The following is a 16,580-nucleotide window of genomic DNA, read 5'->3' as shown; positions in this document are numbered from 1 at the left end:
ACTCAAGATTTTTAAAGAAGCAAATAAGGAGTTCCCACTGTGGCAAAACGGGATCAACGGCATCTCTCACAGGTCTGATCCCAGCCTGGCCCAGCAGGTTAAGGATCTGGAGTTGCTGCAGCTGCTGCATAGGTCACAAATGCAGCTCAGATCTGATCCCTGGCCTAGGAACTCTATATGCCTCGGGGAGACCAAAAAAGAAAAAAACGAAACAAAAGCAAATAACAACCACTGGGAATTTGCTATTATAGTAGCAAATGAAGCTTTTTTGCATGTGTGATGGAATAAATAAAGATCCCAGGACCCATGTATTTGGGGGAAGATTAGAAAAAATATAGACACAGGTTAACACCTTAACATCTGTTAAATTGGAATGGTGGGAACTTGAGCATTTATTGTTTTCTGTTAAGTCTGAAATAGTTCATCATTTATATGATTATAAACTATTATACAATATTACATATTAAATGAACAATTATACAAGCAAAAGGGCAGGATAGCATTTTTAAAACATACATAAATTTTGATAATTATTGTTATTATTATTTTTTTGTCTTTTGCCTTTTTAGGGCCGCACCCTGTGGCACATGGAGGTTCCCAGGCTAGGGGTCTAATCAGAGCTGTTGTTGCCACCTACACCGGAGCCACAGTAACACCAGATGCGAGCTTCTTCTTCGATCTACACCACAGCTCACAGCAATGCCGGATCCTTAACCCACTGAGTGAAGCCAGGGATGGAACCTGCAACCTGATGGTTCCTAGTCGGATTAGTTTCCACTGTGCCAAGACAGAAACTCCTAAATTAGCTTTTTTTTTTTTTGTCTTTTTTAGGACCAAACCCGAGGCATATAGAGGTTCCCAGACAAGGGGTTAAATCGGAGCTGTGGCCGCTGGCCTACGCCAAATCCACAGCAACGCAGAACCCAAGCTGCATCTGTGATCTACACCACAGCTCACAGCAGCGCCAGATCCTTAACCCGCTGAGAAAGGCCAGGGATCGAACCTGCATCCTCATGGATGCTAGTCAGATTCGTTAACTGCTGAACCACAAATTCGATGTTGATAATTGTTAAAGGAACTCCGATGTTGATAATTGTTAAAGTTGGTTAATGGGCATATAGGGGCTCATCATACCACTCTTTTCTTTTGTTAGTTTGACACTTTTGTGCAAGTTCAAAATTTTCCATAATAAAAAGCAATATTACAAAGTAAAAAAATTAAGACTGTATACATGTTTGTGTGGAATTTGCATGTGCACAGAAAGTTGTTTGGAAGGGCAAGACCAAAAAAAACCTGTCAATAGGAGGATCAGCAGGTTCAGAATCTGGTGATGTCGCTGCTGTGGCTCTGTTACTGCATTGGTGTGGGTTCGACACCTGGCCCAGGAGCCTCTGCATGCTGCAAGCACAGACAAAAAAGCTATCAATAGATATAACTTCTTTGCTGCCTCAAACAGATAAAGCACTTTTATGGTTTTCATTTGGAGTTCCCAGGTTCTCAGGGCCCCCAAGCATGTTGCTTAAGATTTGTGGGCAGGAGTTCCCATTGTGGCTCATTGGATTAAGAACCTGACTAATATTCATGAAGATGCAGACTTGACCCAATCTCTGGCCTCATTCAGTGGGTTAAGGCTCTGGCATTGCCACAAGCTGTGGTGTAGTTCGCAGATGCGGCTCAAATCTGGCGTTGCTGTGGCTGTGGCATAAGCTGGCACCTGCAGTTCTGACTTGACCCTTAGCCTGGGAACTTCCATATGCTGTGGGTGTAGCTATAAAAAGAAAAGAAAATTTGTGCACAGCCTGTAGGGGGAGAAAGATGGCAGGGAGAGCAGTGAGACAGCTGCTGCCCTGGTCTGAGTCAGAACAAATCAGTGCTGGATTCATGACAGTAGCAGCACAGTGGTGAGAAGTGGACTGATTTCAGAGGTTGAATTGATAGGACCTGACAATCTCCTTTGAGGGCAAGAATTGTCCTTCTTTGCTTAGCTGGAATTTCTCCCACAATGAAGGAAGTGCAATTCCAAAGGGATTTTGTCATATTCCTTGCTAAAGGAGGTAAAAATTCACGTATTTTAATTTTAATATAATTTAATAAATGAATAATGTAACCCCCTTCCTATCTGTTCAGAGCAATGAAGAACCCACCTCTTTGTATGCTGGCTCATCAATTCAGCGAAGCAATCAATACGTTGTTTTGTTGTTGCCTAAGATTATTTGTCACTTGCAACAAGAATCCTGACTAGAAGTTCCCGTCGTGGTGCAGTGGTTAACGAATCCGACTAGGAACCATGAGGTTGCGGGTTCGATCCCTGGCCTCGCTCAGTAGGTTAAAGATCCGGCGTTGCCGTGAGCTGTGGTGTAGTTTGCAGATGAGGCTCGGATCCCACATTGCTGTGGCTCTGGCGTAGGCCAGTGGCTACAGCTCCAATTCGACCCCTAGCCTGGGAACCTCCATATGCCGCGGGATCGGCCCAAAGAAATAGCAAAAAGACAAAAAAAAAAAAAAAAAAAAAAGAATTCTGAGTTTTCATCTATGTCCTCCCTCACCCAACAAGCTCTTGGGCTCCAAGACCTTCAGATTTACAGTGAAGTCTATCTAAAGTGAATACCCATTCGCAATACTCTCTGCTTAATTACTCTTTGTGGTCTCCCACAGCTTGCTGAGCGATGGATCTGCCTCCCCAAGCCAGATGGTTCTCCTAGCCTCCAGTGTTCCCAGGGTCATTGTGTTGACCATAATATATGGTACTTGTCTGTGGTACTCCGTATACATGGAGGTGCTATACTCTGTTCCCGGCAAGCTCCTCCTAGCCCAAGGCTGTAGCCGAAGCTTTCAACAGTCTGGAGGTCAGCTTTGCTGAGGGGAACCTCCTCTGCCCCTCCACCTTCCTGAGGATTAACTATGACTTCAGGAAGAAGGAAGACACATGATACAGAGGGAGGGCAACCACTCCTTGATCTAACCACTACTCCAAGGAACCTCCCAAATCACATAGTCGAAAGGGATCACGTGGTAGAATGGGAAACTTCAGGACCTGCCTTAGGACACAGTAATGCCTTTTGACCTTTGCAATACTTACACACTATTGTAAAGTCATCAAACAAAGGAATTTTTTTTTCTTTTTTTGGATATTAGCAGAGGACAAATTCTGGGGTCTAAAAAAAAAATTCATCGAGATTATCAGAGGTCTGTAACATTCACCAAAATAATTTATCCCTGACTTCCCATGATACTCCTGACAGGAGTTGCCTCAGCAGTAGAGCTGGCCCTGAATCTGCCCTTAATGTTAATCCTTGACTGCTGAAGTCCATGAAGGAAAGAGACGGCTGAATTGCCCAATGAGGGTGTTAGCAGTGGGTCAAGGCCTATGACACAGAGGGTCTAGGGGGGCACTCTCTACTCTTTGCTTTGTTAGGGATGAGAAGATCTGGCTGAGAAGGTGGCTACGGAGAAGGAACGATGACTTGAGGGCTGGAGGCATGAGATAATAAGGGAGATGAAATACTCAAGTCCCAAGTCTGGAAGATGGGTGAAGAGACCGGGCTAGCTTTAGGCTATGCCAAGTTTAAAATCACAATCAAGTAGATCAGAGATGGCAAGCAAGAAGGAGCTAAGGGAGCGGGGCTGAAGGTGAAGTCAGGATAAAGATCCGTGTTTGGGAGCCTTTGTCTAGAAGGAAACAGTTCTCAGAGACAGCTTTGGAAGTGTCCACGGTGAAGGGGAATCATCCAGAGCCCAGGCTTGCAGTTCATCACCGGCCTCGGGGTACGCACGAGGAGGTAATTTGTTTCTCCCAGAGAGGGGCGAAAGCAGGGATGGGGCAGGTGGCTGGAACAGTCTCTTCTCGCCTTGAGGAGAGCGTCCCTTGGCGGACGGGAGGGTCTGGTCTCGGCATACTCAACCTTCAGCGTCGGGAAGACCCCAGCAATTCCGATGCAAGGGGACCACGCCCCAGGTTGCTTATCCGGAAAACGGCGCTATGCTACCCGGGGTCTGAGCAAGAGCTCTGCGCTCCCAGCACTGCTTTCCCGACCCGGACGTTCCCAGACTGCCGCCGCAGCCACCCCTGAGACAGAAAGTAATCCCCACGGTGCTTTCCCGGGACCCCAGGCCGGAAACCGGGCCACCGCCTTCCGCCACCAGCCGGAAGTGCCTGCTACTCGGGGCAGAGGAGCTTCCGGTGAGTCCGCGAGGGAGCTGCGGCTCACCATGGCGAACTCTTTGGTCGGGAAGAAGATCGTGTTTGTCACGGGGAACGCAAAGAAACTAGAGGAGGTGCTGGGAGGGTGTGGGAAGCCTACAAGGAGGAGGCTGGGGGGTTGCGTGTGGCACGGCTGGCTGGGGAGAGGGCGGAGAAGGAGCTTCCAGGCGGAGCGAAGCGTGCGAGTGGAGGAGCGGAGGGGGAACAGAGAGAGTCGGACTCGGAGGGATAGGTTGGACCGGGAGGAATGGGTTGGGTTGGACCTGGAAGGGGATGGGCCGCGCGTAGTGGGACCGTCACGTGTGCTGGGTAGGGACGACCCGGGATTGGCCTTGCTAGAATCCGGGCTTGTGATCTCAGGGGCTTCAGGAGATCACCTGGCTTCAGGAGCCAGGTGGGGTCCTATTCCAAAAGCCACCTCTTAAGTTAGATTCCCAAACCGGAACCCCGATACCCCTCTGCAGCTGATCCAGACCCCGCTGCTGGCCTGGACTTGGCAGGGGCTGGACATGCCGTGGGGTCAGACATCCAAACGGAGCCATCCACCCTTCTCCACGGTCCAAAAATGTGGTCCTTAGCCTCTCCCAGCCTGTTTATTCATCTGTGAAATGGGAACGATGCGGGAGTTCCGCTTCACAGCGCAATGGAGAGGAGGAGTGAAGGACGCAATAGATCCAAAGTTCCTGTCTACAAGGCTAGACTTTGTGGCTAGCAGTGAGGATTCTGGGGGTTGATGGAACAGTTTTGGCTGCAAATAGTAGACACAGGGAGCTCATGTAAACCATCAGGTGACAACGTGGGAATTCAGAGGTATGCCGTCCACAGGACTTGAGGAATCTTAGGAGTCCCTCTGGAGGGGCTTATTTGTCCCAGTTCTCTCTGGATGCCCATCCTTTTTCCACTTGAGATCTTTCTGCATTTTTCCCTCCTGGTGAAGGAGGCAGTGAGGCTTCTGCCAGACATCAGCTCTTTATTTTTTAGGGCCACACCCACGGCATATGGAGGTTCCCAGGCTAGGGGTCTAATCGCAGCTGCAGCTGCTGGCCTACACCAGAGCCACAGCAACGCAGGATCTGAGCCACGTCTGCAACCTACACCACAGCTCACCACAATGCTGAATCCTTAACCCACTGAGCAAGGCCAGGGATCGAACCCGCAACCTCATGGTTCCTAGTCGGATTCGTTAACTACTGAGCCACGACGGGAACTCCCAGACATCAGCTCTGATTGGCCTTAATTGGGTCAAGTGTTTGACCCTGTTCAGACAGCCATGGCCAAGGAGGTGGGTCATGTGTGCGGAATCAAGATGACACCCACTGGGTATGTCTGAGGCAGACCAGCGGAGCACAATCATTAGGAGACCCTTAATTTTTCCACAGCATAGAGACTGATGGCACTTCTTTGTCATTATAAGGTGGCCTTCTCAGAAGCCAGAACCCTGTGCTGATAAAAGGTTTGCCATCCTGAGGCCAGACCAGTCAAGCAGACAGGCAGTGCCACCCTGAACAGAGCCCCATGCAAGGTGGTGGGTGCCAACTCCCAAGCCCACTTCTACCTCTGGTTGAGAATATGGCCCTCCTGCATTTATAGAAGAGGCTGTAGAGGTTCCCATGTGGCTCAGTGGATTAAGGATCTGGTGTCACTGCTGTGGCTCAGGTCACTGTTGTGGTGCAGGCTTGATCCCTGGCTCTGGAATTTTCTCATGTGGTAGGTGTGGCAAAAAGAAAAAAGAAGAACATGCAGGAGTGGCCAGAGAAGGCTCATTGGAGAAGAAGATGGACTTTAAGTTGGCCTAAAATAGGGAATTTTAACTGCATCTCACAGAACCCCACTGGCAGTATGATGAAGCCTATGGACTCTCAGGAAAATATTTTTATTTTTATTTTTTTTGTCTTTTCTAGGGCCGCACTTGTGGCATATGGAGGTTCCCAGGCTAGGGGTCTAATTGGAGCTGTTGCTGCCGGCCTACACCATAGCCATAGCAACTTGGGATCCGAGCCATGTCTGTGACCTACACCACAGCTCATGGCAACACCAGATCCTTAACCCACTGAGCAGGGCCAGGGATTAAACCCGCAACCTCATGGTTCCTAGTTGGATTTGTTACCCACTGAGCCATGACAGGAACTCTGGAAAATATTTTTAAATGTACAAAGTAGAGTACGTAGGATTACAAAGGAAATCAATTCTATTGAATTACAGTTTTCAAAATATAAATATTTGTGATCTGGTTACATATGCTTTATTAATATATCAAAGGATTCAACTTATCAGTGTGTATAATTACCATCATTTAAAAATAGTGAAGGTTGTACATGATATTTCAAGATTCCTGCTACAACATAATGGGATATGACAATCTCTGTGATTTTAGTAGGTTGAAATGTCACTGGAACTGCTAATGTATTCACAATTCAAAGAGATGCTAGATGCTAGATTTATTTTAGTGAAAATAAAGAGGTATATATATTTTTCCATCCAAGTTCACAGACATCCTGAATTCTGAGTAACCCCTCAGAAAATTCCTGGACTAGGAGGAGAGGTGGGATTCTGGGAGCACTGGGGAGGGAAGAGGGTGTTCTGGATGGGTGGTTAGTGTGAACAGAGACCTTAAGTTAGGAAGGAGGGATCAGAGAGTGAGATGAAGGAGTGGACCTCCTGGGGGAGACCCTGAAGGCTGGGGTGAGGCTCCTGGGCTTGACTTGGTGAGTTTGAGGGGACTGATAGGAGAGTTAGCTCTTGAGAAAGGTGGGTGGCAGCTTGTGTAGTAATGGGGAATCATTAAACAAATGGTGATGAGTGTTCTTTCATTTTGGAACAGGTCATTCAGATTCTAGGAGATAAGTTTCCATGCACTCTGGTGGCACAGAAAATTGACCGTACGTCTCTGTTCAGTTGTATTTTTTAAAGATGATTCAATGTCTTTGTCTCCCAGTGACCTGACTGTGTCTGTCTCTTTCCCTGAAAAGTGCCAGAGTACCAAGGAGAGCCTGATGAGATTTCCATTCAGAAGTGTAAGGAGGCAGCTCGCCAGGTGCTTGCTCCACACATGTCCTGTACTCGCGCCTCTTGTCCTGGTGGCTTCTGGGCTCTGTGCCTGCTGGGGACGGGCAGACAATATGGTGGGCACAGTTTGTCGTCATGACTTGAATGATGAAGGACCTGCCGAGGCCTCGTTAGGCTGGAGTCCATTAACGTTGGCCCTGGGGATACCGCCTTCCTTTGTCAACCTTGACTGTAGAGTTTCCCCCCAGATGACCACATACACACACGCATAATCCTCTCTTAGCAAAGTTCAGGTACATACATTCTGGCCACAACATTCTCCTACACACATCCACTCTGCACTCGCACTTCTCTGTGGAATTGAGGAGAGAACTTTGTAAAAAGTCAGGCTGAGTATGAATCCCAGCCCTCCTGTCGCTGTACCTAGAGCAAGCTTTACAACCTGCCAAAGCTTTGGTGTCCCTATCTTTTAAAATGAAGCTAGGACATTAGCCACGGGCTGTTCTTCAGAGCAGATGGACCTCTATCTGCTGTTGCTGTCTTGCATCCCAGTTAGCTGTGGGCCTGGCCCCGGCCTGGGTGGCCTGGGAATTCAGGGCGGAGGTGGGGCCTGCTGCTGGGTGCAGGTCTCAGGGTTGTGTGTCCTTGTGCTGCAGGTGCAGGGCCCTGTACTGGTGGAGGACACTTGTCTGTGCTTCAACGCCTTTGGAGGCCTCCCTGGTCCCTACATGTGAGTCTTCCCTCACCCCTTTGCAGGGCTCTGGCCACAGAACCACCTGAACTTTGACATCATTTGTTGCTGGATATTGTGGGTCATTCACTGTTTTGGCATCAACACTAATATTTCAGATTGTCTTGAAGGATTAGGGATGGGGAGAGGCATGCCTTTCTTTTGTAAAGTGTGAGAATGTGATTGTGTAAGTGGAGATGAGTAAGGGGAACTCGCCCATTGGAGAGGTACTTTCATAGGCAGGTCGGTTTCAGGAAAGAGGAAATAAAGAAGTTAAGACCTGCAAATGGATTTCCTTAAAGTTCTCCAGTACCCTGGACTCCCTTAGAAGGTCCTTGTGTATCTCTAGGTACAAATACTCTGATTTGCTGGGTCTTTTTTCTTTTTTTGTCTTTTTGCCTTTTCTAGGGCTGCTCCTGCGGCACATGGAGGTTCCCAGGCAAGGGGTTGAATTGGAGCTGTAGCCACCAGCCTACACCAGAGCCGCAGCAACGCGAGATCTGAGCCGCGTCTGCGACCTACACCACAGCTCACGGCAACACCAGATCCTTAACCCACTGAGCAAGGCCAGGGATCGAACCTGCAACATCACGGTTCCTAGTCAGATTCATTAACCACTGTGCCACGACGGGAACTCCATTGCTGGGTCTTGTGTATGTACTGAACAACACTCTGAACAATACCTGGGTTAACCCAGGTATAAGTTATAGTTGGCCTACAATGGCCGAGGTTTCGACCATGTATTACTATAGTACTTACTTGGGGTTGGTTTTTTTTTTTTTTTTTTTTTTTTATTTGGTTGCACCTGTGGCAAGGGATCAACTCCAAGCTGCAACTATAAGCTACACTGCAGCTGCAACCTACACCCCAGCTGTGGCAATGTCAGATCCTTAACCCACTGAGCCAGGCCCGAGTTTGAACCCCATGTCACTATCCAGAGGCAACACTGGATCCTTAACTTGCTGAACCACTGTGGGAACCCCTGTTGTACTTACTGTTGAAAAGTACCCAATATAAGTGAACCTATGCATTTCAAACTTATGTTGTTCAAGGGTTAACTATATCTTTAACTTTTGGGTTGCCAATTAGTTTGCCAAGGCAATAGCACCCCTATACACTTTAATATGCATTGCTCCATATTCTTACCAGCATTGTTATGACTTTATTTTTATTTTTTTAATTTTTTAAATCTTTTTGTCTTTTTCTAAGGCCGCATCTGGGGTATATGGTGGTTCCCAGGCTAGGGATCTAATCAGAGCTGTAGCTACCAGCCAATACCAGAGCCACAGCAACTCAGGATCTGAGCTGCATCTGCGACCCACACCACAGCTCACAGCAACGCCAGATCCTTAACCCACTGAGCAAGGCCAGGGACTGAACCCACAACCTCATGGTTTCTAGTCAGATTCATTAACCACTGCAACACAATGGGAACTCCATGACTTTTTAACATTTTGCAGCGGGGAGCGTGGGAAATGTTATCACATGCAATTTTAATTTGCATTTCCCTAATTGCCAGTGAGGTTGAGGCCTTCACTGGTTTATCAGTTCTTCTGTGCATTGCCTGTTTGTCTCCATTTTCCTTTTTCTTTTTTTTATTACTCAGTGAATTTATTACATTTGATCATCCCACAACCCCAGCACATCCCCCCACCCCCCAAACTGTCTCCTTTGGAAACCATAAGTTTTTCAGTCTGTGAGTCAGTATCTGTTCTGCAAAGAAGTTCATTGTGTCCTTTTCTTTTCAGATTCCACATGTAAGTGATAGCATTTGATGCTGGTGTCTCATTGTCTGACTGACTTCACTTGGCATAATTTCTAGGTCCATCCATGGTGCTGTAAATGCCATTATTTTGTTCCTTTTAATGGCTGAGTAATATTCCATTGTGTTTATGTACCACATTTTCTTTATCCACTCATTTTTCTTTTTCTATTGGATTATTTCTCTTCATTTTGAGTTGAGACATTCTTTTGTGTGTGTGTGTGTGTGTGTGTGTGTGTGTATGTGTGTGTGTGTCTTTTTGCCATTTCTTGGGCCGCTCCCGTGGCATATGGAGGTTCCCAGGCTAGGGGTCGAATCGGAGCTATAGCTGCCAGCCTACGCCAGAGCCACAGCAATGCAGGATCTGAGCCGCGTCTGCGACCTACACCACAGCTCACGGCAACACCAGATCGTTAACCCACTGAGCAAGGGCAGGGATCGAACCTGCAACCTCAAGGTTCCTAGTCAGATTTGTTAACCACTGCGCCACGATGGGAACTCCGAGACATTCTTTTTTTTAGGGTCACATCTGTGGCATATGGAAGCTCCTGGGCTAGGGGTCAAATCAGATCTACAGCTGCTGGCCTATACCCCAGACAACATAGCAACGCAGGATCCAAGTCACAGCTCACAGCAATGCCAGAGCCTTAACCCACTGAACAGAGCCAAGGGTTAAACCCGTATCCTCATGGATACTGGTTGGGTTCATTTACACTGAGCCACACAGGGATCTCCTGAGTTGAGACATTCTTGATCTTTTCTCCCTGGCTCTCCCAGGGCTCTAATCCCTGGGGAACGCAGCCCAGAAAGAAGGAGGTAGGAAGATCCATCTGCTTGTGGCGTCTGACTCACCCTTATTTCTCTTGCAGAAAGTGGTTTCTGGAGAAGTTAAAGCCTGAAGGTATTATCCCCCCATTTTTTTTTTCTTTAGATCTCTTTGGAATTAAGGATCTGGGGGTTCTAAGGGAGGAACTCCAGCTAGTAATCATGAATCTCACATTCCATCCCCTATACGGAACCCCCATTCACCTTAGCTTCCCCGTCTATAATCTGCAGCTCATACTCTCCCTGTACACCTGGCTCCGAGGAGCACTGAGACCTGGGAGGAATGGAGGGGGGTTGGGTGGTGAGAGCTCTGAGTTTGAAGGACAAGGGGGGGTCCGTGATGGTTTTGGCTCTGGGAGGGACTGGCCCTACTAACTACTTATCCTTGCCTCAGCTGGGAGTTGGGGGGGTTAGGAGACTCCTTGCTGCTCCTCCTGGTTCCAGCAGCACATACCTGAAACCCACAATAATAGAATAAGGAGCCCCATGTTCCCATCACTCAACTTGCTGCGTTATCCCCTCTCTGCCTATCTGGTTATATGTATAATTCTGCTCCATTAACCAGGCCCCAAGGATGGGGAGGAGGGGCTGGGGCTGGGCGGTGTAGAATGGGCTGAACTTTCATCGCACCTGCCCGCAGGTCTTCACCAGCTCCTGGCAGGGTTCCAGGACAAGTCGGCCTATGCACTCTGCACATTTGCGCTCAGCACTGGGGACCCCAACGAGCCTGTGCGCCTCTTCAAAGGCCGGACCTCGGTGCGTACTCACGCCCATTCCCTTGCCTGCCACCAGGGGGCGCCGGGATTCGCGATTAGGCTGCTGGACCTGGGAGGGGAGCGCGCCTCGGGCCGGAATGCGTTACCCACAGCTCTGCTTAGGCACGGCCCTGGGTACCACAGCTAAAAGTGCTGTTAATCTGGAAACTTACTTTACCCGAGTCTGGTGTTTTGGGAACCCACAGTGGCTCACAGCTGTTGAGGCCTGGGACACCCAGAGCTCTGCACTGTATGTCCTCTGAGACTGAAGGTGACAACTCCCAGAGCTGCATCTACAGCCAGACTTCTCTACCCTTGAATCTCCTTATCCCACCGCAGCAGCTTCCCTTGACTATCTCACAGCCTTTCCAACTCTGCCTGTTCATATCGACTCTTCCCCCAACTCATTCCTTTGACAGCTGCCCTTCAACGCCTCCATGCTTACCTCTCGGACCTTTAGATTCAGCTGCTTCTCACAAGGTCCAGACCACCCTCTGGGCTGGCCTGCTGCCCCTACAAGCCCGTCCATCTCCTCCCTCTGGCCGGAGGGTTCCTTCAGGCACATCACTTCTCTGCCTTGTCCTTAAATCCAGACTCCCACCGTGGCCCACACAGCCTATGCCTGGGGCTCCACTGGGGGCTCACCACAGATGCTTTCCTTTACTCTGCATGATGAGACTTTTAACTTTTATGGTAAAAAAAACAGGTAACAGAAATGATTGTCCTCACCATTTTTTAATTTAATTTTACTTTTTTGTCTTTTTTTTTAGGGCCGCACCAGTGGCACATGGAAATTCTCAGGCTAGGGGTCAAATCAGAGCTGTAGCCGCTGGCCTACGCCACAGCCACAGCAACTCGGGATCCGAGCTGCATCTGCGATCTACACCACAGCTCTCAGCAATGCCGGATCCGTAACCCACTGAGCAAGGCCAGGGATTGAATCCTCGTCCTCATGGATAGTAGTCAGGTTTGTTATTACTTTTTTTTTTCCTTTTTTTTTTCTTTCTGCCATTTCTTGGGCCGCTCCCGTGGCATACGGAAGTTCCCAGGCTAGGGGTCTAATTGGAGCTGCAGTCGCTGGCCTACGCCAGAGCCACAGCAACATGGGATCCGAGCCGTGTCTGCGACCTACACCATGGCTCACGGCAAGGTCAGGGATCGAACCTGCAACCTCATGGTTCCTAGTCGGATTCTTTAACCACTGAGCTACGACGGGAACTCCAGGTTTGTTATTATTGATCCACAACGGGAACTCCCATCTTCACCATTTTTAAGTGTACAGTACAGTAGTGTGCACTGTTGTGCAACAGATCTCTAGAACTTTCTCATCTTGCAAAATTGAAGCTATGCCCACTGAATAACAATTCCATCCCCTACCCACTTCACCACCCCAAGCACCTGGCAACCACCATTCTATTTTTTAAGAGTTCAGCTACCTCAGACTCATCATAAGAGTGGAATCCTGCAGGAGTTCCCTTCGTGGTGCAGTGGTTAACAAATCCCACAAGGAACCATGAGGTTGTGGGTTCAGTCCCTGGCCTTGCTCAGTGGGTTAGGGATCCGGTGTTGGCCGTGAGCCGTGGTGTAGGTCTCAGACGCGGCTCGGATCCCGTGTTACTGTGGCTCTGGCGTAGGCCAGTGGCTGCAGCTCCAATTAGACCCCTAGCCTGGGAACCTCCATATGCCACAGGAGCGGCCCTAGAAAAGGCAAAAAGACAAAAAAAAAAAAAAAAAAAAAAAAAAAAATAGTGGAATCCTGCAATGTTTGTCTTTTTGTGACTGGCTTGTCTCGTATAATGTCCTCAAGTTTCAGACATGTTTTAGCATGTGATGGGATCTCTTTTTTTAATGCTGAATAATATTCCCCTGTATGTATATGTACCACTTTTTCTTTATCCATTTAAAGGCCTACCTCATTTTATTGAGCTTTGCTGATACTTCATTTTTTACAAATTGAAAGTTTGTGGCAACCCTGTGTGGTCGTATGATGGTTAGCATTTTTTAGCAATAAAGTATTTTTTAATTAAGGTATGTACTTTTTTTTTTTTTTTTTTGGCTATGTGTGTGGCATTTGAAAGTTCCAGGGCCAGGGATTGAACCTGTGCCGTGGCAGCGACCCAAGCCACTGAAGTGACAATGCTGGATCTGTAGCCTGCTGTGCCACCAGGGGACTCCAGCATAACTTTTATATGCAGTAGGAAACCAAAAAATTCATGTGACCTGCATTCATGCAGTAATGACTTTATTGCAGTGGTCTGGAACTGAACCCACAGTATCTCTCCGAGGTCTGCCTATGTTCATTGATGAACACTTGAGTGACTTTTACATTTTGGCTCTTGTGACTAGTGCTGCTGTAAACATAGGTATGCAAATATCTCTTCAAGATCCTGTTTTCAGTTCTTTGGGATCTATATCCAGAAGTGGGATTGGTGGATCAAATTGCCTGGTTAAATTTTTTTTTTTTTTTTTTGTCTTTTTAGGTCCACACCTGTGGCATATGGAGGTTCCCAGGCTAGGGGTCCAATCGGAGCTGTAGCTGCCGGCCTACACCACAGCCACAGCAATGTGGGATCCGAGCCTCATCTGCAAACTACACCACAGCTCAAGACAATGCTGGATCCTTAACCCACTGAGCCAGGCCAGGGATTGAACCTGTGTCCCCATGGATACCAGTCAGATTCATTTCCACTGAGCCACGACAGGAACTCCTTATGTTATTTTCTTTTATTTATTTATTTTAAAAAATTGTTTTTAAATGAGTTCCAGAGTTCCCGTCATGGCTCAGGGGTAACAAACCTGACTAGTATCCATGAGGACACAATTCGACCCCTGGCCTGGCTTACTGGGTTAAGGATCCAGCATTGCCTTGAGCTGTGGTGTAGGTCACAGACACAGCTCAGATCCCGTATTGCTGTGGCTGTGGTGTACACTGGCATCTGTAGCTCTGAGTCAACCCCTAGCCTGGGAACTTGCATATACTGTGGATGTGGCCCTAAAAAAAAAAAAAAAAAAAAAAGACATGAGAAGTTCCCATTGTGGCTCACTGGGTTAAGGACCCAATGTTGTCTCTGTGAGGTTGCTGGTTCAATACCTGGACTCACTCAGTGGGTTAAGGATCCAGCATTGCCCCAAGCTGCAGCATAGGTTGCAGATGTGGCTTGGATCCTGTGTGGCTGTGGCTGTGGCATAGGCTAGCAGCTGCAGCTCCGATGTGACCCCTAGCCTCAAAACTTCCATTTGCTGCAGGTGCAGCTGCAAAAAGAAAAAGAAAAATGCGTTACAGTGATCTGCCTCTGCCACAGAAGTGTCCCCTCAAAAGTCAGCCACAGGCCCAGCTTCCTGCACTGTGACTGAGTAGCAGCCACGCTGCCGACAGGGCCTGGTGGCTGCCTTCCCCTCCAGTCCCTATTGTGTCCCCAGCTTTGGCTGCTTTCTGCACTTTGTTGCTTGCTAGGCCCCACTTTACCTGAGGTAACCTTGTTTCTTCTTGTTCTGTTCTCACCTGTGCTCTCTACACCCCAGCCACATTGTCCTCTCAGCACGGCACATGCCAATCCTTCACCAGTCGGGACCTTGGCACCAGCTGTGTCCTTCACCCAGAATGTTCTTGCCTCAGCCCTTTATGTGGAAAGTGTCCCCTCCTCACTGCGGCCTTCCCTGAGCTCCTGGTCTAAGTCATTCCATCCTGTTATTCTTGAGCCCAACTCCCAGCTTGTTTCCTCTAAGGCACTTTGCATTTGGTAATCATTAATTGCTTGACTGGAATAATACTTATTCTCCTTAAGCGATCTATTCTGTGAAGGCAAGCCTAGGCCTTCTGTGATCCCAGCTGAGGGCACTGCCTGCTGTGTTGTGGCGTTCCAAAACAGTTGTGGCAATTCCTGTGTTCAATTCCTGTGTGGTGTGGCCGGTTAAGGCCAGCATGGCCATGGCTGTGGTACAGGTCACAACTACAGGTGTGGGTTCGATCCCTGGCCCAGGATCTTCTACATGCTGTGAGTGTGGCCAAAAGAGGCCAGAAAATGTGTTGCATGCATGAGGTTCTGAGTGGTTTGGTAACTAGCTTTGGCTACACAGATCCCCGTGAGCTGAGGCACTATTTGCTTTTGGTCTGAATAACTTGGAAGTTTCCAGGCCAGGGATTGAACCTATGCCACAGCAGCAACCTGAGCCACAGCCGTGACAATGCTGAATCATTTTTTTTCCCTTCCTTCCTTCCTTTTTTAGCCACACCTGCAGCGAATGGAAGTTCCCTGTACCAGGGATCAAATCCAAGCCATACCCCAGGGACATGCCTGCTTCTTAACCCTTTGTATCACCAGGGAACTCCTCCCCTTTTATTTTTTTAAGTGGTTTTGTTTTATTTTGTTTTTTTAACTCTCAAGGTAACCTGACATCTCAGACTGGTTTTCTTTTTTTTTTTTTTTGTCTTTTTGTCTTTTTTTTTGTTGTTGTTGTTGTTGTTGTTGCTATTTCTTGGGCCGCTCCGGCGGCATATGGAGGTTCCCAGGCTAGGGGTCCAATCGGAGCTGTAGCCACCGGCCTACGCCAGGGCCACAGCAACGCGGGATCCGAGCCGCGTCAGACTGGTTTTCTTTGTAACATTTTCCTTTTGGAATTGGCCTCTTATGGCCAGTATTTATTGAGCTCATTTACATGTTAAACATTGACATGCCTGCCCCCATTTCCTCTGGCAGGGCCAGATTGTGGTGCCTCGAGGCAGCCGGGACTTTGGCTGGGACCCCTGCTTTCAGCCTGATGGATACGAGCAAACGTAAGGAGCCCCAGTTTCTCCCCGGGACTGAGGGGTCAGAATGGCCATGGCTTGGCCTGGGTTGGCACCCCGCCTGGGTGCAGGCATGCGGATGTGGGCGGGGGTGGGCTCCCAGGTGCCGTTCCGACTGGCAGCAGCTCTGCTGGGGTGAACACAAGGAATCTGGGTGGCCTTGTTCCTAGCCAGGAGGCAGCTGGGTGCAGCCGAAAGTCTTGGGCTCCAGCCTCAGCTCAGCGCAGAGCAGCTGTGGCCTCAGTGCCTTCCCCTCCTTGACCTGGGCTTGTCAGCTTCATAGGATGATTTTCTGACCCCCGTCTAGTTTGGGAAAATGTTACCACTTGGGCACATTAAACCCCGCAGTGCCGGGTGTCCTCACTTCATGCTGACCCCTGCTTATCTCCACGGGAAATGCTGGCCATCAATGGAATCGAATTCACCAAGCTGGAGGGGCCCTTAGGGAGTGTGGCCTGAGTCCTCACAGTAGCCAGACAGGCTGAGGACAATATGAAGCAACCTGAAGCAGCGCT

At 48.6% G+C, this 16,580-nt stretch overlaps 1 protein-coding gene across 5 annotated transcripts in view; it reads left to right on the top strand.

Moving 5' to 3' along the window:
• Positions 1 to 4,163: 4,163 nt before the first annotated feature.
• Positions 4,164 to 16,580, top strand: part of ITPA (inosine triphosphatase) — a 19,351-nt gene continuing 6,934 nt past the window's right edge. For 2 of the 5 annotated variants that reach the window (XR_014831739.1, XR_014831738.1), the window contains exons 1-8: positions 4,165 to 4,275; positions 7,023 to 7,080; positions 7,171 to 7,235; positions 7,864 to 7,937; positions 10,569 to 10,600; positions 11,165 to 11,280; positions 12,050 to 12,246; positions 15,977 to 16,053. Coding sequence is in view for 3 of the 5 variants with exons in the window: in NM_001444324.1 (NP_001431253.1) it covers positions 4,210 to 4,275; positions 7,023 to 7,080; positions 7,171 to 7,235; positions 7,864 to 7,937; positions 10,569 to 10,600; positions 11,165 to 11,280; positions 15,977 to 16,053 (488 nt within the window). In the remaining 2 variants the exon portion in view is untranslated. Of the gene's footprint in view, positions 4,276 to 7,022; positions 7,081 to 7,170; positions 7,236 to 7,863; positions 7,938 to 10,568; positions 10,601 to 11,164; positions 11,281 to 12,049; positions 12,247 to 15,976; positions 16,054 to 16,580 lie in introns of all 5 variants that reach the window. The other 3 variants (XM_085002683.1, XM_021077577.2, NM_001444324.1) reach the window with 2 other exon arrangements.

Source organism: Sus scrofa, chromosome 17, assembly GCF_054392235.1.
Source record: "Sus scrofa isolate SSC_HxYL_T2T_F1_AM1 chromosome 17, Sscrofa_HxYL_maternal_Yorkshire_Landrace_v2.0, whole genome shotgun sequence".
Lineage (NCBI taxonomy): Eukaryota > Metazoa > Chordata > Mammalia > Artiodactyla > Suidae > Sus > Sus scrofa.
The sequence above is the reverse complement of the archived record's forward strand: the minus strand, read 5'-3'. Positions and strand labels throughout refer to the sequence as shown.